Source organism: Lynx canadensis, chromosome C2, assembly GCF_007474595.2.
Source record: "Lynx canadensis isolate LIC74 chromosome C2, mLynCan4.pri.v2, whole genome shotgun sequence".
Classification (NCBI taxonomy): Eukaryota; Metazoa; Chordata; class Mammalia; order Carnivora; family Felidae; genus Lynx; species Lynx canadensis.
In genome coordinates this window covers 75,295,617-75,318,797 of record NC_044311.2, presented here as the reverse complement: position 1 = coordinate 75,318,797, position 23,181 = coordinate 75,295,617, and the positions used below count along the sequence as shown (strand labels likewise).

The 23,181-nt window shown below is 39.3% G+C and overlaps 1 protein-coding gene and 4 non-coding genes across 5 annotated transcripts; all 5 read right to left on the bottom strand.

Annotated features, from left to right (window-relative positions):
• Window positions 1-12,037: 12,037 nt before the first annotated feature.
• LOC115523965 (translation machinery-associated protein 7-like) lies at window positions 12,038-21,441 on the bottom strand. Its single transcript, XM_032594712.1, is given in 5 exon segments — window positions 12,038-12,311; window positions 12,314-13,303; window positions 14,351-14,491; window positions 15,625-15,785; window positions 21,264-21,441. Coding segments are annotated over 2 exon segments (195 nt in total). The 5' UTR covers window positions 12,378-13,303; window positions 14,351-14,491; window positions 15,625-15,785; window positions 21,264-21,441; the 3' UTR covers window positions 12,038-12,180.
• Window positions 13,010-13,144, bottom strand: LOC115524367. The gene has a single exon (XR_003972069.1). It is a non-coding gene; the product is annotated as a small nucleolar RNA SNORA4 (small nucleolar RNA).
• On the bottom strand, window positions 13,371-13,500 carry LOC115524358. The gene has a single exon (XR_003972061.1). It is a non-coding gene; the product is annotated as a small nucleolar RNA SNORA63 (small nucleolar RNA).
• LOC115524388 lies at window positions 13,852-13,944 on the bottom strand. Its single transcript, XR_003972090.1, has one exon. It is a non-coding gene; the product is annotated as a small nucleolar RNA SNORA81 (small nucleolar RNA).
• Window positions 14,171-14,297, bottom strand: LOC115524389. The gene has a single exon (XR_003972091.1). It is a non-coding gene; the product is annotated as a small nucleolar RNA SNORA81 (small nucleolar RNA).
• Window positions 21,442-23,181: the final 1,740 nt, after the last annotated feature.

Below are 23,181 nucleotides of genomic sequence, written 5' to 3'. Positions count from 1 at the left end.
TGTGTCACAACTCAACCTGATGCAGTTTGACTCAACAAGGAGCAAACTCACATTGGCTTGGTTACAAAGCTGGGTACTGCAACAGAGTAGTTCATCTTTCCTAATCTTGCCCTCATCAGATCAGTACTACTAGTGGGGTTTGGTTATAGTTTATGTAAATGGTGCTTCTGAGGATGGGGCATTTGGATTTGAAGACTTCCTAACTACCCTGAACTGAGGAGGGTGACTGTAACTGAACTCTTTTGAGTTTGCTCCTTGGTGAATTTCAGGTAGACACTACACTGGGTGGGGGCGTTGGGGGGGGGGCGGGAGAGGAGGGTTGTTACACCAAGTAAACTTTATTTGCAGCAATTAAAGAGATCAGGGGAATAACTTCCAAAGCCATAACTCCCTGAGCAGGGGTGAGCAGTTTCCTTTTATTTAGGGTTTAGAATGAATATTCAGAAAGGGGAGCTTTCTCATTGTCTGTAAAGGTTGCACAAGCTTAGAAAACACGAAAGGTATGGTGTGTTAATGAAGCTTGGGCTCCCGCTAGGGCAGAGACTTTAACATTATAGTGAGGCAGAGGTAACTGTCAGAGGAGGGGAAGTGGCTAAGGGCAAGCTCCAAGAGCTAGTATAAATTAGCTGGGGTCTTGGGCTCCTTATCTTGGGAGGGGGCTTTAGGGCCTTGCTTACTTTTGAAATAGCACTGGAAGTTTTAACCACCGATTATTGTCTCTGATACAGTTAGACTATTTTCTTGCCTGGTAGAGGCTGTTAGTTTTTGCACTTTCTTTGTTCCCTCAAAGTCCTTAACTGCTGAGGTTTTTGCGTTGTGTGTGTGTGTGTGTGTGTGTGTGTGTGTGTGTGTAATTCTGACAGCTCCTAGGAAGTTCTGTAGGAAGTGTGCTTGGACAAGTAGGGTATAGATGGGGGGCGGAGGACTTGGGGTGGGGGTTGGGGTGGGGGTGAGGGGATGGGGATAGATGGGGGCCTGAAATGACTTCTTTTGTGTCAGAAAAGCTGTGTCTTGACTTTCTTTTACTGGAGACCCCTAACTCCTTCTGCTTACAAAACTGGCTGTTCCTATTTACATAGCACTGTTGAGTTAGCATGGAAAGTCCTGTGTTCTAGGAAACCACTGCCCCAGCACATGAAAAATCCCAGCTTTAGACAATGTACGCTGAAGGTTGGGGAAAATGTATAAATCCATATGGCCAGCCCCCAAGTGTCCCAAAAGCAACACTGCTTTTAGTGTCAAATGGATACAGCATAGATTATCTGTCTTCCAGAGTTGGTGTTGCTGATGTTGGCAGTCATGATTTGCAGTTCACAATAATCGATTATTCATTCATGTATGACTCTAAGTGATGCAACTGAAGCCTGCAATCTCAGTGTGTCCTAAGTGTTCATTATTTTAAAGAAAGATGGAAGGACACATACAATTGGATTAAGAAATTTAATAACCATCAGTGTTCTATAGTTTTCAGAGTATAGGTCTTTCACCTCTTTGGTTAGGTTTATTCCTAGGTGTCTTGTTACTTTTGGCGCAATTGTAAATGGGATTGTTTTCTTAATTTCTCTTTCTGGTGAAAGAAATTGAAGAAGACACAAACAAATGAAAAGACATTCCATACTCATGGATTGGAAGAACAAATCTTGTTAAAATATCTATACTACCCAAAGCAATCTACACATTTAATGCAATCCCTATCAAGATACCACCAGTATTTCTTGTAGAGCTAGAACAAACAATCCTAAAATTTGTATGGAACCACAAAAGACCCCAAATAGCCAAAGCAACTTTGAAAAAGCAAAGCAAAGCTGGAAGGATCACAATTGCAGACTTCAAGTCATATTACAAAGCTGTAGTCATCAAGACAGTATGGTACTGGCACAAAAATAGACATACATCAATGGAACAAGATAGAAAACCCAGAAATAAACCCAAAACTATATGGTCAATTAATCTTTGACAAAGCAGAAAAGATTATCCAATGGGAAAGGGCAGTCTCTTCAACAAATGGTGTTGGGAAAACTGGACAACAACATGCAAAAGAAAGAAACTGGACCGCTTTCTTACACCATGCACAAAAATAAACTCAAAATGGATGAAAGGTTAAATATAAGACAGAAAACCATCAAAATCCTAGAGGAGAAAACAGTCAACAACTTCTTTGACCTCAGCCGCAGCAACTTCTTACTAGACACGTCTCTGGAGGCCAGGGAAACAAAAGCAAACGTGAACTATTGGGACCTCATAAGGATAAATAGCTTCTTCACAGTGAAGGAAATAATCAACAAAACTAAAAGGAAACCTATGGAATGGGAGAAGATATTTGCATATGACATATCTGATACAGGTTTAGTATCCAAAATATATAAAGAACTTATCAAATTCAACACCCCAAAACCAAATAATCCAATTAGAAAATGGGCTAAAGACATGATTAGACATTTTTTCCAAAGAAGACATGCACATGGCCAGCAGACACATGAAAAGATGCTCAACATCACTTATCAGGGAAATGCAAGTCAAAACTACAATGAGACATCACCTCTCACCTGTCAGAGTGGCTCACCCAAGTTCATTCTTCTTCATTATCACTATCCAGTTTTCCCAATACCATTTGCTGAAGACACTGTCTTTTTTCCATTGGATATTCTTTCTTGCTTTGTCAAAGATTCGTTGGCCATACATTTGTGGGTCTATTTCTGGGTTCTCTATTCTGTTCCAATGATCTATGTGTCTGTTTTTGTGTCAGTACCATACTCTCTTAATGATAACAGCAGAAACAGACTCTTAGTTATAGAATACAAACTGATGGTCACTGGAGGGGAGATGGGTGGAGGGATGGGTTAAATAGGTGATGGGGATTAAGGAGTGCACTTGTTGTGATGAGCACTGGGTAATGCATGGAATTGTTAAATCACTGTATTGTACACCTGAAACTAATATAACACTATGTTAACTAAGTGGAATTAAAATAAAAACTAAAAATAAGAAACTTAATAATCAAGAGTACATTCTGCCCAAAGATAGAAAAGAATTTGGGATTGGACATTGCTATAGCTTGAATGTTTGTGCTCCCTCCACCCCCCAGCCCCAGCCAAATTCCAAATTCATGTGTTGATGAAATCTTAATGCCCAGTAGGATGGGACTGGTATGTTGGGCCTTTGGGAGGTGATCAGGTCATGAAGGTGAGTATTCATGAATGAGGTTAGTGTCCTTATAGAAGAGGCTCGAGAGAGTTTTTTTTGCCTCTTCCACCATGTGAGGATATGAGAAGTCTTCAACTAGGAATAGGGCCTTCACCCAACCATTCTGGCACCCTGGTTTGAGACTTCCAAGTTCCAGAACTGTGAGCAATAAATGTTTGTTGTTTATAAGCTACCCAGTCTGTGGTATTTTGTTATAGTTGCTGAACTAAGACAAGTATGGTGAGGAAGGGGATGTGAAGTCATATATGGAGGCTAAATCTCACAACTTGGATTAGATAGCCAAGTCCCTCTAAATCAATCCAAAATTTTACCATCTGCCAAAAACTATATTTTGAAAATAGTGGCTGCTATTATTAGCTTGGATTGAATACATGAACACATGCATCATCACACCTTTGATTGCTTTATGAAACTACATAAAATTACAATTCCTGATTCAGAGGTGCCAACTAAAATGTTTTGTGGGTGAGCAAAAGGGGAAATTTGATCACAGATATCTTGGCCCCTTACAATGTGGAACCAATTTTGTCAGGTCTTACTACAGATGCTTTTTATACTAAATCAAAGAGTATGTCAACTCACAGCAACAACAACAAAAATGTTCCCCCTACTTCCTAGTTATTCTGATTTGAACAATGGAGTTTCAAATGGTCTTCTTGACTTATGTGGATATTTTAACAATGCTGCATAAATAAAAAGAACGTTGATATCTTGTCCAAATACAAACTAGATTTTGCTTATTTATGAACATATTTGGCAGATATTGTACATATAATTTTGGCAAATTCCATTCTGTCTATAAACTTCTTGGTGGAGAAAATGAAAAGATGCTACCTCCCAAATATCCTGCACACCATGTATACAAACACCATTAAAAGGGGTGTCATTGGCTTATTGTGATATTTAATGCAAGTTTTGACCATTTTTCAGTTTTCTCAAAATGTGCTACTAATGAAATTTTTGCCTTATAGAAATAGAAGGAGATAGCCTCTTCAGACATGTACCCACAAGACGGCTATCACTGTTGCTGGTCATATATTAATAGAAACAAAAGACTTGATTGACAAACAGCTGGTCTACAAAAACAAGTCTGTAGATACAAAGTGAATACTACTGAAGAGCTAAGACCTAATTCCTACAAGTCTGAAAACCTTTTCTTCTGGTTTCTGGCCCAGCATGTAAGAAACTGGAAGTTGCCACTCCATCCTAACAAGAAGTAAAAGGCTGACCAAATTGGAAAATCAGCAACTCTTCTTATCCATGGGAGAAGTGAGGTCACAGGGCAAATAGCTGCCCTCAAATTGGAGAGACCCCCATGTGAATACAGGGAATCACAACTTACCTGACCAGAAGCCCGCAAGCATAGTTTGCCATGGGAACCAGTTCCAGGGTAGGGAAACTTCAACTGTAATCGATGAATTCGTGGGAACTCAGTGTGGACAACTCTGAGAGTTAAAAACTTCAAGGGGTATAGTTTCATCAATTGTAATACTCTAGTTGGGAATGGTGATAATGGGGGAGGTAAAGGGTATATGGGAAATCTCCACCTTCCCCTCAATTTTACTTTGAATCTAAAAATGCTCTTAAAAAAAGTCTTAATTAAAAAATTTTACTTTTAAACCGAAGAAGGACCCAATCATTGATGGCTCCATACTTTTGTATATTTTACTTCCAGGATTTTTTTTTAAAATTTTTAATGTTTATTTATCTTTGAGGGAGACACAGCATGAGTGGGGGAGGGGCAGAGAGAGAGGGAGACACAGAATCTGAAGCAGGCTCCAGGCTCCAAGCTAGCAGCAGAGAGTCTGAAGCAGGGCTTGAACTGGTGAGATCATGACCTGAGCTGAAGTTGGCCACTTAATCGATTGAGCCACCCAGGTGCCCCTACTTCTAGGATCTTGACCAGGTTTTCACAGCGAACACTGAGGGAAAATCTCCTTATGTTTCCAGCAGAAGAGGAGAAAAGTCACCTTTTTGAAATAAGCCAGAGCATTCTGTTCTTTTTAACAAGGCTTCTCTCAGGAAAATATATCTACTCAGAGACTAACTGACCTGGGGGAAGGAAAGTACCCAACTCCAGATCACTCTAGCTATACTATCACATCAAAGGGTAGGAGTTGTGGGTGGAGGGAAGAACTGAGAAGCATATGTGAAGTTCACAGCTGAGGGACACAGTCTCACTAAAACACTAAGACCTATTCATAGGATTGTAGAACACTTAGAAAAAAATCTCACCATTTCTTTTCAAAATCATAATGAAATTCCTAGCTAATCCAATAAGAAAAGAAAAAATGAAATGTATACAGATTGGGAAGGAAGATATAAACCGTTTTCTATTCACAAATGACTTAATCATATATGTAGAAAATCTGAAAGGATCAACAAAAAAGCCTTGAAACCAATAAGCAATTATAGCAGCGTTGCAGGAATGGAAGATTAATACACAAAAATCAATTTCTTTCATATATTCCAGTAGTGAATAAGTGGAATTTGAAATTGAAAACACACTACCATTTACATTAATACCCCCAAAATGAAATACTTAGGTATAAATTTAAGAGACTATGTACAAGATCTATATGAGGAAAACTTCAGAACTTTGATCAAAGAAATCAAGGAAAAATATAAACAGAGAGATATTCCATGTTCATGGATAGGAAGACTCCATATTGTAAAAGATGTTAAGGGGCGCCTGGGTGGCGCAGTCGGTTAAGCGTCCGACTTCAGCCAGGTCACGATCTCGTGGTCCGTGAGTTCGAGCCCCGCGTCGGGCTCTGGGCTGATGGCTCGGAGCCTGGAGCCTGTTTCTGATTCTGTGTCTCCCTCTCTCTCTGCCCCTCCCCCGTTCATGCTCTGTCTCTCTCTGTCCCAAAAATAAATAAACGTTGAAAAAAAAAAATTAAAAAAAAAAAAAAAGATGTTAATTCTTCCCAACTTGACCTATAAATATAATGCAATCCCAATAAAAACCCCAGCATATTATTTTTTGTGGATATTTAAAAAACTGTTTTGAAAGTTTATATAGAGAGGCAAAAGACCCAGAATGGCCAACACAATATTGAAGGAGGAGACGGAGTTGGAGGACTGATACCACCTGACTTTAATACATACAATACATCTACAGTAATCAAGATAGTGTTGTATTGGTAAAAGAATAGATGAATAGATCAATGGAACAGAATAGAGAGCTGTGATATTGTGATTTATAATAGGAAATATATATTTGTCTTCCACTGTTCCTGGCACATAGCTCCTAAAACCCTTGTAATTTCCTATATAATAACTATAGGAACATCTTTCATTACGATATTTAGTTTTATTCCCAGTACCCGAAATAACTCCAAAGGATAAAGGTGAACAAAGTGTCTTGTTTTTCTTAATAAGTCCCTTTCAACCACACCAGCGTTTATATTAATGAGATGACTTTTAGAAAGCCCCTAAAGAGGGAGGCTGGTTGCCAGAGGAACCAACCCTGTGGTTACAGGGTTAGAACTTTAAGCCCCACCCTCTGACCAGAGGTTGAATGGGTCACCAATGACCACGGATTTAATCAATCATGCCTATATAACAAAGCCTCCATAAAAATCCCAAAGGACAGCGTTCAAAGAGCTTCTGGGTTGGTGAACATGTGGATATGATAGGAGAATGTTCCTTCCCTCATACCTTGCTCTATGCATCTCTTCCATCTGGCTATTTCTGAGCTCTATCCTTTTTTTTTTTTTTTTTTTAATTTTTTAAATGTTTATTTATTTTTGAGAAAGAGACAGAAGACAGAGTATGAGTGGGGAGAGAGCAGAGAGAGAGGGAAACAATCTGAAGCAGGCTCCAGGCTCTGAGCTGTCAGCACAGAGCCCTATGTGGGGCTTGAATTCACGAACCATGAGATCATGACCTGAGCTGAAGTCAGATGCCTAACTAAGCTACCCAGGTGCCCCTAGCTCTATCCTTTTAAATTGGTAAATTTTCTTGAGTTCTGTGAGCCACTCTAGTGTATTAATCAAACCCAAGAAGGGGGTCATGGGAACCTCCAGTTTATAGCCAGTTGGTCAGAAGCATAAATAACAAGGACTTATATTTGGCATCTGAAATGTTTGGTTAAGGGGTTATTCTCATGGCATCGAACACTTAACCTTTGGCATCTAAACTTATCTCTAGGTTAGATGGTGTCAGAATTGAGTTAAATTTTAGGACACCCAGTTGGTTTTGCAGAACTGTTTGGGAAAAGCCCCAACATTTGATGACCAGCAGTGTCAGAAGTGTTGTGAAGAGTAGAGTTTTGAGAGCAGAGGAGAAAAATAGAGTTTCTCTTACAAGAGCCTAGAAGTAGACCCACATAAGTATAGTCAACTGTACTGATCTGATCTTTAGCAAAGGAGCAAAGACACTACAATGGAGAAAAGATAGTGTCTTCAACAAATGTGCTGGAATAACCGGACATCACGTGGAAATAAATGAATCTACATACAGACCTTAAATCCTTCAGTAGAATGAACTCAAAATGAATCACAGACCTAAATGTAAAATACAAAAGTATAAAACTCCTAGAAGATAACATAGAAGAAAATCTAGATGACCCTAGGTTTGGTGATGATGTTTTAGATGCAACACCAAAAGCAGGGAAGCCTTGTACTTTAGACTTTATCCTGAGGAAAAGGAAATCCACTGAATAACTTACATGTTTTATGAGATCATCCTGGGGGTTGAGTGATAAGTGGATTGGATAAAGCAAGACCAAGGGCAGGGAAACAAGTTTGGCGACTGTTGCCAAAGTCTAGATAAGAGGAGGAAGTTCAAGGTAATGGGAAAAGTAGCCCTGGGGCAAAATGAAAAGTTGGGTTTTGAACAAGTGCCAGAGTCATCAGATTGAAAACATCAGGGAGCAGTTGGTCTGATGCTTGGAAGGATATATAGGAAGCCAAAAAGGGTGTGGAGAGGAAGCAGAGGGCTTTGTGCAGAGGAGGAAGAGTGGAAGTGAGGTCCTGGAATGGAAGAAATGTGGAAGAAGGGGCAGTGCCTTGTTCTAATGAGTTCAAGAAAGTAATCAAAGGTGTCCTTGGATGGAGGTAACAGACCAGCATGATCCTGAATATAGTCCACATTAGACGGGGAAATGAAGGCCTTCTAGTAAGTTTGGTGGTTATACCTTTTCCAAATACAAGTTATGTTTGTTTTGATCTCACCTTTATGCAGTTCTTTCCACCTGCCTTCTAGTCTTGGCAGGGAATGAACATCAGAGTAAATATCATCCCTTCCATCTCATTATTTACGATTTCCTTTTGCACATTGACTTACTGAAGGCAGTGATGACTTTTAATTGCTCTGATAACTTCCAAGGATTTTAGCCTTTGCCTTATTTGCCACAGCAGCAGTTTTGTGAAAGCAGCAAACTTGCATCAATACTAGGACTGAGGAAGGATGGGGGCTGTTTCCACCTAGAAATTCACCACCATATTCTTTTCTGTGTGATACCAGTCAAAACAACTGGTGGAATATTCACTGCCTATCAGTGGTTCTTTTGATAAATTATGAGCTGTGTTCAACGTAAAGATTGCTCAAGAAGTAATTTGTAAGAAAAGACCAGGATCATACTGGTTTCAATCCTTCCCTAATAGGGCCTGTGACTCCAATGTATCGTTATGGAAAAAGAGCTTTACTGATTAATTAGCTTATTAACATAGAAAGCGTTGCTGTTAAATAGCTACTTTGCATATACCAGGAAATTTTTGCCACATGAGAAGGAGAAACCTTGCATTCTAATACTTCTTTTTTGTCAAAGAAGCAGAGGGTGTTTAGCCGATGTTGCTGTTGAACATCTGCAGTCGACCAAGTGACTAGTCTTTGTGCTATGGCCAAACAGCAGCTAGCCTGGAACTATTAAAACTTTTAATGAAAAGCAAGGATACAGTGATTGTATCCTTTGTTTATAATTCTGTAACTAGAATAAAATATTTATTGTAGTGTGCTGTTTTATCTTATCTTGGAAAATAGGCAATTATGGCAAAAAGCATAATTCTTTAAGGAATAAGGACCAAACAACTTTAAAGAAAAAATATTTGGGGGCGCCTGGGTGGCGCAGTCGGTTAAGCGTCCGACTTCAGCCAGGTCACGATCTCGCGGTCCGTGAGTTCGAGCCCCGCGTCCAGCTCTGGGCTGATGGCTCAGAGCCTGGAGCCTGTTTCCGATTCTGTGTCTCCCTCTCTCTCTGCCCCTCCCCCGTTCATGCTCTGTCTCTCTCTGTCCCAAAAATAAATAAATGTTGAAAAAAAAATTTAAAAAAAAAAAAGAAAAAATATTTATTATAATTTATTGAATATTCAATATACAATACGGCAAATTTTCTGGGATTTAACCCTAGGATATGATTGTTGCTGGTGCTTATTAGTAAAAGGCTCCAGTTCATGCTTATGACTAGTAAAATGTTTTACTGTTGGAGAAGTGGATAAAGTACACCAAAGATGGCTGATTGGACTAAAACAAACTCTGGTCTCTAGCTTAGAGACCCCTCCTCCGGGTTCTTCTTTCTTTGTTTGGTGAGCGCCCGAAAACCAACCCCCCCCCCAAATATGGAGGCTGAAAACTATAAATTACCCTTCCCACTCACATTGAGGGTTCAGATCTTTGGAAAAACAGTCTCCTCTGAGCCCGTCAGTGTCAACTTTTTGCCAGATTTCTTAATTCTGCCTGTGACCAAGGGGCCCTTCCCTGAGCCCTCCAATCCACCAAGGTCTCCAAGTGCCGCTTGGTTTTCCCGCCAGCATTCCAGCCTGATGCCGTAACATTACAAAGTAAAAACACAATACCATACAAAATGAAATCAAATACTTTATTAAAAAAAAACATTTTCGAGTTTGTTTTATTCAGTCTAATGACTAACGCAATAAAAGCAGATAAACTAGTTTAATATAATTGGATGCTTTTTTTAAAAAGAGATTTTATTTCTAAGTAGTCTCTACATCCAACCTGGGGCTTAAATTTACAATCTCAAGATCAAGAGTCACATGCTCCACTGACTGAGCCAGCCAGGCGCCCCATAATTGGCTGCTTTTCTTTTCTTTTCTTTTTTTAAAGTTTATTTATTTTTGAGAGAGAGACACAGTGTGAGCATGGGCAGGGGAGAGGCAGAGAAAGAAGGAGAGACACAGAACTCGAAGTGGGCTCCAGGCTCTGTGCTGATGGCACATGTAACTCGTAACACAAATGGCCATCAGCGCAGAGCCCAATGTGGGGCTTGAACTCACAAATTGTGAGATCATGACCTGAGCCGAAGTTGGACGCCCAACCAAGTGGGCCACCTAGGCACCTCAATTGGCTGCTTTTATACAGCACATATTGTCCAGTCCACAATATAGTATTAAATGATGGAGCACACTCAATATAACCATTTTTACACAACTAGGAAATACATTTCTAAGAATAATTGTTACAACCCCATCTGTCATATCCAACTCCAATATTCTAATTCTGAAGCAGATAAAACCAATGACCATCCTCATATGGGCTCACGAGTAAGAGTAGTGTTACCATCAAAATCTGTATTTTTGATCCGTTATGAGCATTGAGACGAGCTTCAAATATTCCCAAAGAAAGAAGCACAGTGGATGTTACCATCACCTATTCCACAACAGCGCGTGCTCCATTCAAAACTATCTCATCCCAGGAATTAAATAAGGTCAGTCACATTCATTGGCATTTCCTCCACTGTGCTATTGTAGAAAGTCTGAATGTCACAAAGAATCCACTTGTCTTCTTCAATGTTTATGGCCACAGCTTTCCTCCCAAATCAGCCTCCACTGCCAATTCTGAACAAACAAAAATTATTAATCAGAATATTGCTTATCAAGTACAATATGAACTACTAACAATATGAGCTACTTGTTAACCATCAGTGGCTGTTTATTTCCCAAGATTATATATAGAGTGATTCTAACTAGATGCCAGTTACAATATCTAGAGAGAAAAAGGATTTCTTTTGTAGTTGGTGGAAAGGATTCCTTTGGCTGCAAAATCAGATTCTATCAGGCATCTTAAGCATTATTATTTATAAAGCAGATGACAGTATTGTGTTTGTGGTAGTGGAATTAAAGCCCATACCCAAGAGGGCTAGCCAAGAGCAGTTGTTGGCCTGGGACAGATGTAAACACCACAGACTAAACAAAAAGAACAATTACGTAATTCGTCTTGACACACTTTTGGAACTATGAAGTGCAACTATAAACTCTGGAATGTTAGCTATTGTTTAGGACTAGGCAGTCTAATACAATAGCCAGTAGCTACATGTGGATATTGAAATGAAAATTAAATAAAATAGAAAATATAGTTAACCGGTTGCATGAACCACACCTCAGTAGCTACGTGGTGGCCTGTCACTTCTGTGTTGGGCAGCACAGATATAGAATATTTTCCTTGCTGCAAAAGTTCTATTGGACAGACTTGGTCTAGGACTTAAAAACTTTTTATAGTGTGTGTGTGGAAGGAACTTCCAAAGATCTGTCATGATAACCCATACTTATCACCGCTTTCTGCTCAGTTCACCTAAGACACCGTAACACAGATGGCTGAGATATATGTACCACCATGGCTCTATACCAAAACAGATAATACAGCCAATCAAAAATGCCGTGGCTGGAGCAGTTTAAAATATCAAATAACCGGAACAAGAAAAAAACAAATATGGAAATACTGACTCGCTCTTTGTCCAAACTACATGTTGTTTCACTCGTGAAACCATGTCCTAAATTAGGCCAGTGCCATCTCTGAGCACCATCTCATCATCTATTCTTGTTGACTACTACATTTTTTCTTTCTTTTTTATTTTAATGATTGATTTTTTAAAACAAAAGTTTATTCTTAAATGTACAACAGGATCTAAGACACTCCATTCTAGCTATCGGCAGCAACAGGGTTATGACAGGGAATCCAGATGTTTAAACAGGAATGGAATTAAGGATTACCATTGCCTCAGGCACAAGGAACAATTTACTTTTTGCCAGATTTCTTAATTCTGCCTGTGACCAGGGGGCCCTTCCCTGCGGCCTGGTCTTGGCCTTTTAGCTCCTGGAGTTTCTTCTGCTCCTCTTTTGGCTCCTGCTTGAACGCCTTCTGTTGACCATCTCCTCGGCCTATTTCTTGGGCTGCTTCAGGGGCTTCTTACTGCCCCCTTTGCGGCTGGACATGGTGCCTCTATATCTTTTTAAAGTTATTTTTACATTAGTAGCAAGACATAATTTATTTAGTAATAAAACCACTATACCTAAGCCAGTGTCAATGTAAATTGATACCAGAAAGTGCTAACAAAATCCCAATTATAGAGCAATCCCCAAGAAAGCACAAGATATGAATAACACGACTAAAAAAAAGGACTCACGTGTAAGCTAAGGCAGCCGGATCTAACAGCATTGTTGATTTTTCCTTTGAATATCAATTGTACAAAATCCAAAGTCTGGGCTACATTTCACATTTGTTTTTCTACTATGTTCTGATCAACCATGAATCTCTCCAAGTAGAATTTAAATACATCTTACCATGTTACTAGATGATAAGATTGTTGTCCTCATTCATATACCTGATTTTAAAGGTTGTCTGGCTAACAGAATCACACTTGAACAACAACACATAAATTTATTTCACCAGAATAAAGGCAAATACTCAATGAAGATGACAAATATTCAGTTGAGAATACAGTTTCCACAAGTGGTGGGCGGTACATAGTTTATAACCATAGATGCCATTGTACATAAAAATCATGAGCCTGAGATCACGGTAGTATACGTTCAAGTTCTGATTTAAACAGCAGCTGCTGCACACTCTTCCAGGCCACAAAACGGTAATGAACCGCATAGAAATCATACAGCTCACTGTGGAGTGTGGGCTTTATTTCCCCACATAGCTTGAGCTGACAAAGACTGCTCTAAATCTTCCCCTCAAAACCAACTTTTGGCAGATGACTGTAATTAAATGAGGAATTGAAATACCAGTAAGTTGGCAGTAATCAAGATGTGGTTTGTCCCATACCTGAATTCCTTCCTGATAATGCCTCTTTCTTTCTTTCTTTCTTTCTTTCTTTCTTTCTTTCTTTCTTTCTTTCTTTCACTGTCACCACCTGCAAAATATTAATAAGGCTGAATTCTCAAGAGTCATTCCTCAAGTCAGTGTTTAACTTGGTAGACATGTCTGAGACCACGCATCCCTGGCTGCTAAGCGCCAGGGCAGACAGGGCTAGAAAGGTAACAGTTTTATTTTGAGCAGGGGTAAAGACAAGGCAGCACTTTACAGCTACATTGTAACTACATCCTGCATCAGTTTATTAAGGAAGTAATTAGATATTAACTGTGTCTTAACTGGCAATACTAGGGAAGAACTACTCTTACCACATCAGAAACTGAACTTCCTGGCATGCATTTTCTCAGAAGCCAGTCTACCCTCTGCCTTGTGTTCTGAAAAAGTACAGCCTGTGTACTGGTTGGTCTCTTGTATGCCACAAGGAGCATGTAATTCCAACCCCCCCCCCCCCCGCCCCTGGTATTGCAGAGAGGAAAATGTTAATAGAGTCAGAAGAAAAAGCCATTTGATTTGTTACTCTCATCTCTGCCATTGCAAGGGGCAAGTTAGAAATTCATTCTATTAATTCTACTTAAATACAGATATTATTGTACCAAATTTTAGAACAAAGTATCCTGGACTTAAGAAAGAGATTCAGCTCAGTTTTTCTATTATCTGGTATAATTGTTTCTCTTCTTTTTTAAAAAAAAATTTTTTTTTCAACGTTTATTTATTTTTTTTTTTTGGGACAGAGAGAGACAGAGCATGAACGGGGGAGGGGCAGAGAGAGAGGGAGACACAGAATCGGAAACAGGCTCCAGGCTCTGAGCCATCAGCCCAGAGCCTGACGCAGGGCTCGAACTCACGGACCGGGAGATCGTGACCTGGCTGAAGTCGGACGCGTGACCTGGCTGAAGTCGGACGCTTAACCGACTGCGCCACCCAGGCGCCCCTAATTGTTTCTCTTCTTGTGTTTACTCTGCTGCTTTACTTATAAATACTAAGACACGGTTACTACTTTCTGTAATTTTAGTACAGAGCTTAAGTAAGAAGGTAAAAAAAAAATTCTGGCCATAATTTTTATGTATATCAACTAGAAAAACATTACCCTCTTTCAAAAATATTATAAAATACTGGTCCTTTCAAGGGTCAATTCTTCCTTCTTCATTAGAAGTTGAAATGGATTTCTCATGAACTTTTTGATAACTTCCAACATATCGATTGACATTAAGGCAGAAAACAACCCAACCTTAAAAGAAAAGAGAGAGATAACTAATTATGTTGACACATCAATTAAGCAGATATAACAGTTTTCGTAATAATACATAGAGAAATGTTTGAGACCAAGCGTCCCTGTCTTACTATAGAATTGAGCTAGACAGAGATTGTAGGAAACAATTGCTTTCAGCAGGGGGAAAGGACAATATAGCACTTCACAGCTATACTGTAACAATTAACCCAACCTGCTAGCTATAGACAAATCACGTGCCCACCTTAATGCTTATATTAATTTCTGGTAAATCTCATGGATTTGACCTTTAATCCCTTGACTCCACATTTTTATCTGCTTCATCCAAAACAAGCATCTTGACTCATTTTGGAAAGTTAAAAAAATAAATCTTACTTAAATGTGGGTTGTGCATGGGGACTTCCTTCCAAAGACTACATTACGGAAGGGGAGTGTAACTTTATTGGAGAAACCAATGAGGAGTAACTTTATTGGAGAAACCTAACAAACACAACTTCAGCCAGGGGACCAAGGTCAACTCAACAGTAATAATCCTTAATTTAGTGAGATGAAAATGGCACTTTACTTCTGTGGTCTTCCTCCCCCAAAACCCATAACCCCAATCTAATCTTGAGAAAGACATCAAATTCCAATATAAGGACATCCTACTAAATAGCTGACCAATATCTGACTCCTAAAAACTGTTAAGGTCATCAAAAACAGGGAAAATTTTAGAAACTGTCACAGCCAAGAGAAGCTTAAGGAGACATGACAATTAAATATAAATTAAATGGGTGGGATACTGGAACCAAAAAAAAAAAAAAGGACATTAGGTAAAAACTAAAGAAATCAGAGTAAATTCTGGACTTCAGTTCACAATAATGTATCAAGGTTGGTTCATTAATTTTAACAAATACCACACTAATGTAAGATATGGGAAACTCCTTACAAAGTATATAGGAACTTTCTGAACTATCTTCTCAATTTTTCTGTAAACCTAAAATGGATCTAAAATATAAAGTTTATTAAAGGAAAGTCCCAGTATCATGTCTAGGAATTCATGCATTTGGCTTAAACAATGAGGCGAATTATTTTCCCTCCTGTACCTCAATACCAGTTTAAATATGCCCTAAGTAAAATATGGTGATACTTACAAAGATAGCTTCTATTTAACATATCAGACGCTCTCCCTGAAACACCGGTATGTGCTGCTTCAACTGTATGCTGTGCCTTTCACTTGGAACACCATTTCCACAATGCAGGCATGACAAATTGTCTCCTTACAGTATTCAAATGCCAGAATTACCATTTGGATCTAAAAGTTAAAGCTTAAATTATTATGTTGTAGAAATACAGGCTCCACCAAACCATTTCTGAAGCACATGGCTAAATGCTGAACTGCTCATATTTAGAATCTTAAGATTCTGGTCTGCAAACAGCTTTTATGCAGCACAACACAGAATCACTTCTAAGCTTACAATGCAGAATAATCAAACTGCTTCATGATAAAATCCCTTTCAGCATCTCATTTTTATTTTTTAAAAGTGTTTTATTTATTTTTTGAGAGACAGTGGAAGTGGGGAGGGGCAGAAAGAGAGGGGGGCAGAGGATCCAAAGTGGGCTCTGAGCTGTCAAGCTGACAGCAGCCAGCCCAATGTGGGGCTTGAACTCATGAACTGTGAGATCATGCCCTAAGCGGAAGTCTGATGCTCAACCGGCTGAGCCACCCTGGCGCCCCACAGCATCTCATTTTTGATTAGATTTCTGTGCCTTTACAAACTTGAGATCCTCAGCTTCCTAGAGATACCAGTTAATTAAAGAATCCAAACAAACATTTTGTACATTATTCTTCTATGTGCAGGATATGTAAGTAGTGAAACAAGTTCTTTATTTATAGCTCCAAGACAAATTGTTCTGTTATGTAGTCACTGATTATCAGTTACTTTAAAAATAAACCTTTCCAATGGGAAGTTATGCCATATAGCCTTGATCTTAATAAAGCCTACAGCTTGGTTAAGAAAAGCTTTATTTCATAGCTAGTAATAGTGAATTTTTTTTTTAAACATGTATTTATTTTGAGAGAAAGGTGGGGGGGAGGGACAGAGAGAGAGAGAATCCCAAGCAGGCTCTATGCTGTCAGCTCACAGCTGGATGTGGGCTGGATCTCATGAACCATGAGATCAAGACCTGAGCCAGAATCAAGAGTCCGACACTTAACCAAATGAGCCACCCAGGTGCCTGCAGTGACTGGGTGGCGCAGTCGGTTGAGTGTCTGACTTTGGCTCAGGTCATGGTCTTGCAGTTTGTGAGTTCAAGCCCCACACCAGGCTCTGTGCTGAGAGCTCAGAGCCTGGAGCCTGCTTCAGATTCTGCGTTTCCCTCTCTCTGCCCCTTCCCAGCGCATGCTCTCTCTTTATCTCTCAAAGATGAATAAACTTTTAAAAAATTTTTGAGACAAAAACTATATGCTTGCATGTGGACAATAATAGAAAAAAAAAGGTTCTGAATGGACCACTTTACACCAAATCTTAAGCTATTCTTCACTTTTGTAAAACCTGAAGTATCTGAAAATTTATGTTCCCCTGGGGGACAGCCATTAACCAATGACTGATGGTGCAGATGTAAATAAACTAGTGCTGGCCTCTTTGGTAAGGACACCCCTGAGGACTGACTACACTGATCTCACAGTTCTTCTGTGGGATGAAGCCACCTCCAGGGCAACACCTGCTTGAGAGTAAAGCTTGCCCTGCCTCCGAATGCACTGAGATGAACACAACATCACTTCTGTGCTTTCTCTTCCCCAAATGGATAGCCTGAATCTATTTGGGGAGAAGTGTCAGAAAACAAACAATGGGGGAATATTCTATTAAAAAACTGTCCTCCATTCTCAATGATTGACACCATCCTCTACTCACATATTTTTAGTACACAGAGATCTCTATTAAGCATACGGATACCAAAATCACTTCATCATCTAACCTATTAAAATCACGAAAGACGAAGACTGAGGAACTGTTCCAGAATGAAGGAGACCAAAGAGACATAACTACTAAATCCAACATGTGATCTTATATTATATTTTGGACCAGTAAACAAGCCATTTTTTTTGTAAGATGTTCATTAGTTGGACAACTGGTGAAATTTGAATTAGGTCTACAGATTAAATAATATTGAATCAATGTTATTTTTTTTATTTTGATAATTGTGTTACGATGTAAGAGAATGCCCTTATTTCTAGATAACACACACTGAAATATTAAGGGGTAAACAGGCATAATGTCAGTAACTTACTGCCAAATGCTTCAAAAAACATTATGTGAGTATATGTGCAATTGTGTATATATACAGAGAATAAAACAAATGTGTTATAAATAGTAACATTTGAGAAATACAGGTAAAGAATACTGGAATTCTTTGTCCACTTTTGTAACTTTTCTAGAAGTCTAAAATAATTTCAAATTAAAAGTGGAAAATTCAAAATAAGAGCCTATTCAAAAGCCTATTAACATAATTTACAGAAGAGAAGCCACAGAAGTCTTAAACTGGCAGCTCATTTGTTTTCTTTGTTCTGCACAGTGTTTTAAACCCGAATTAGATGCTTTCTGAGGAAATTTCATATGCAAATCCAAATTTCCACCTTTGCATGAAAAATCCGTAGATTGTAATCCTATTCCTTATCCTTTGGTGGCAACTAATGAGTGGCAACTAATAAGTCTGTAGGTAAACATTCAACCATAGGATGGTAAAGCCAAGAGGAAATAACTCATCAATAAATCATGGGAACTCGAGGGCATCTGAATCTCCAGAGTGTGATTTAGAAGGAGAAACCACAAGCCAGCCAGCTAGGGTCCCCTATGGCACAGCTGTATCTCCAGTCCCAGTGTCCAAGGAAGTGGCTGCAGATATGGAGGGCACAGCCAAGAGGACCATGAGGAGGAGCGAGCAAAATAAATTGGAAGGGATCAGCATAGGATGCAGGAAGACCTAGTGTGTGGGTGAAAGAGACCCATTTCTACAACGTTAGTGGAATAAATTTAGCCTTTATGAATGCAAAGCTCTACTTGGTAATAAAACATAACTGCAGAAAATGGTGTCAAAGAAAGAAAAGCAGGTTTAAGTGAGGCTTCAATAAAAATCCTTGACAATCAGAGGAAACAGAAAAGCATTCTGCACCTTGTGTCATGTCTGAACTTTGAAAGCACTGATCCCAGCTTTCTCCTTGAGAATAAGACCCAGAGCTTCCTGCAGAAAGCTTCTCCAGCTGAAGCCCACAGACGGGAAATTGATCACTCTGTTGCTAAATGATGTGTGTGTGATTTCTGGCTTCAAACTCTGGATGGCCTCACAGGTGGAGTAAGAAGCCAGTGTGATGTACAGGCCACAATCTAGGAAGAAGCACATCACAGTCCCTAATGAACGGGAGAATATCATTTTCAGGAAAAACACTTTAGAGCCTGTGCTCTATTACATTACCATGGGACTACAGGACTCCAAAGTGAACTATGATATGACAAGGATGACACAGGCAGTGGGGCAGAAACATTAATGTTTGCTGGCAGGAAGCTCAGAACACAGGAATTCTATTTCCTCATTAACATTGACATCATTTGCTGAGAATGGCTTGTGAGGGATGTCAGAGGTTTAAAAAGAATGAAGAGAATCTGATACAGCAGTTGCAGAAAATGAAAGAATGAGGTGGCTAGAGAAACGCTATGGGCCTGCTGGGCAGTGCAAAACGACTAGGCAACGTTGACTCCCATGAATTTCTTTTACTATCAAGTCTTCTCAGTGCACAAGTTTCTCCAGCTCTTCTAGGAAGCTTGATGCAGGCACAAAGAAGACAAATAGTTGGATCCATCCACAATTGCAGTTTTCTCAGGTGAATAAATAGCTGGTAATAATTGACAGCATTTATAAACCTTGGGGGTGGAGACTCAGGTTTTATGATTTTACAAATCATAACTCAGGTTATGATTTTACAAATAATCAAGGATCAGATATGATAAGTGACTTGTTTACAATCACTTGGGTAATAAACAGTAGTTGCTAAGATTAGAACTTCAATCTATGTTCTACATTTCTCTTTAGGTGGTGGAAAGGTTTTGTAGCTTTTTGAAGGAAAACCAGGAAAAATTCCCAAAGGAATATTAGAGAATAGTCTGCAATTAAACTATTTTAACACTGTAAACACTAAGGAAATAAAACAATATACAAAGAAATAAAAAACTCTTGTAAGGCTTGACCTTTGGCTTTTAAAACATACTAAGTCTACCTTACCATAAATAACCACTGAATGTAAACTTATTTTCTAGCTTTACCCATTACCCTGTAGTTATTTTCTCTCCCATAGTGGTTGGTAATGTTTCTTCTGTTTAAAACACAATGAAAATAAAAATAATATAAAATTATGCATGGGGAACAATGAATGAAACTGATACATAAATATTTTTATTAGCCCAGCTTATAGATATTTGATTTGGTAAAATTGGTATATTACAATCTAAAATACTTGCTTTATCTATTATTGAACAGTACATTTCTTTTCACTGAAACTCAGATATCCATAACATTCTTAATTGTTTGGCCTTTTAAAAATTGAAATAAAAATTTAAAAGTTAAAAATATAGAATGTTATGCCAAAGATTCACTCTAACGGTCAAATGTAATAGCTAATAGCTAAAATTACTTTTGATGTCCCAGGCACTTGACAATCCTATGAAGTGGGTACAATTATTATCATCTTTATTTTAAAGAAGAGGAAATTGAGGCCCAGAGAGATTATATAACTTGCCTACTGCCATCAAAGTGACAGAACTATGCTTTAAACCCAGGTGTGTTTCATTCCAGAATTCGAGCTCTTAGCCTCTACATGCCAAATGCACTTAATCCCTACTTTTATGGCGATGTATGGAATTTTTGCAATACATATGAGTATAACTTTGTCCACTGACATCAAAGCCAAATGATATGCCATTGTGTAGTCATTATAAAGTATACTTTAATCATCACAGAGCAAATCAATATTCCTTGACAGCTTAATACAGTTACTTCTTCCCTAAAATATAAATGCTGTAGAGGAGAACTTGAATATAAACTTATTCTCCAGCCCTCTGAAGGATAAGTTTGCTTTTGTTAACTGGATTAATTCCAACAATAAGAACGAACTCCCCAGGAGTGTTCTTCTGATGAAGGGCAGCAGAACTAAAATGGGTTTTTAAGGTGTTCTGGCCTCATTACCCACTAGTTGCATAACCTTGGGCAAGTCTTCTTCAGGCTTCTTCAGAACTTGGGTTACAACAACACTCCCCACACGGGGACTGCTGTGAGAGCACGCTGTAAATGGTTAGGAGGTGTACAAGTATTAGTCTAGTCTAGGTTTGCCAGATAAAAAAACAACATGCTCAGTTCAAAATTTCACGTTATATTGGGGATATATTTATAGGCAAAAATTATTTGTTGATTGAAATTTAAATTTATCCAGTGTCTCGTGTTTTTATTGCCAAATCTGGCAACTCCATGGCGAGGGGAGCATGGAGAACGGCAAGCCTAGCTCCACGGTCCTCCACCCCCCAAATGGAGAAACTGAGGCAGTCAGTGGGCTGAAGGGTGAACGCAGGGAGGGGGAGGAGAGGAAAGGGCTAGGTGTAAGAGGATGCCCTTTCGGGGGCGGGGGGGTGGGGGGTGGGACTGAAAGCAGATTCCCGGGTCCCTCCAGTCCTCCTCCTCCTCCTCACCTCCCACTGCTCAGGCAGGCCAAACATCCCCCGCCCCTGCGCGGGAAAGCAACCTTTACCTCGGCGGCAGCCGCGGGCTCGGGGGGCGCTCCCCTCCGGTTCCTCTCAGTCGCCATCAGCAGCACCAGCACCACAGAGGCCGTGGCCACGTACCCGAAGCCCGGCTGCTTGTTGATGTGCGACTGCGTTTCATATGTCACGCAAACCATCCCTCCATTCTTTCTGGAAGTCTCTTGTCCTCCTCTGGCCACCGTCCAGGTTAGAGCCAAGAAATGGACCAATCCAAGCAAGCAATTCAGGAGGGGGCGTCACCGCTAAAGCCAATCACAGAACAGAGCTGCGCTCCGTGGTGGCGATTGGCCAATCGGTTTCTTTGCCCTGTAGGTGGTCTGCCTAGTGGGGAGGTGTCGGCCCTGTTGTCAGCCTTCGTAGGACCCTGGGTGTCGGCTAGGTGGGTCCTCCTGTGGTCCGGGGGGTTCTTTCTCTCTCGTAGGCTCTAGGACAAGGAACACCCCACGACCTTTAAGCTTTAGAGCCTCTAAGGGGAAGAAGGGAAGGGAGCTGGTTTAGAATATAAAGGGATATGGGCTAAGAATACACAATTTTATGTTTTCAAGAATGTGAAAAACATATACTTACAAAAGCCCTCTTAATCGCCTCAAAACTGAAATCACAGACTTTTTAAATAGACTTTATTTTTTTCTATAATGGTATTTGAAAATATTGTGAAATAAGTGACACATCACATTGTGTAAGTTTAAGCTGTACAGTGTGTTGATTTGACACATCTATATATTGCAATATGATTACCACCACAGCATTAGCTAACACCTCTATCAAGTCACATAATTATTTTTTTTGTGCATAGTGAGAACATTTAAGATCTAGTCTCTTAGCAACTTTGAAGTATAAAGCACAGTGTTGTTAACAATAGTTCACTATGCTGTGCATTAGATCTCCAGAACTTACTCATCTTCTGGTTGCAAGTCTATAGAGTTTTTAACAGAAGTTATAGGTTCATAGCAAAATTGACGAGAAGATACTGAGATTTCCTGTGTAACAGATTGCCCCCCCACATGCATAGCCCCCCCACCTATTATCACCATCACCCACCAGAGTGGTACATTGTTACAACTGATGAATCTACACTGACATATCATAATCACTGAAAGTCCATATTTTACAATTTAGTTCATTTTTGGTGTTGTACTTTTGCGAGTTCAGATGAATTTTTAACCATATATATCCAAGAGTAGTTTTACTGCCTTAAAAATCCTCTGTGCTCTGCATATTCATTCCTCTCTCCCCAATAACCCCTGGCAATCACTGATCTTTTAAATTGTCTTTATAGTTTTGCCTTTTCCAGAATGTCATATAGTTGGAAATGTACAGTAAGAAGTTTACAGCTTTCACGAGGTAATCACTTCTTTCAGATTATGTCTTTCACTTAGCAATATGCATTTAAGTTTCCTCCATTTCTTTTCATGGCTTGGTAGCTCATGTCTTTCTAGTGCTGAATGATATTCCATCGTCTTGATGCGCCACAGTTTACTTATCCATTCACCTACTGAAGGGCATCTTGGTTGCTTTCAATTTGGCAATTGTGAATATAACTGCTATAAATACCCATGTGCAGGTTGTTGTGTGGAAGAGTTAAAGAAGCAATTCATAATTTAGAAAACAGAAATGGGAGTACTAATAAATATAAGATCTAAAAAAAAATAAGAATAGACACTTGGCTAGCCTGGGGAAGTACAATCAAAATAAAAACAAGGTGAAATAACTTACACAAAAAATTCATAGAATTGTATGGGATCATGTTACTCACCTCTGTGTAATAAATTTGAAAATCTGGATAATACAGATGAAATTACAAGAAATATAATTTATCAAAATATCCCAGAAAAGATAGAAGCTAAGTAAACTGGTTACCATAGAATAAATAGATGTTGTCAGAGAACTGTATTTTCCCACACC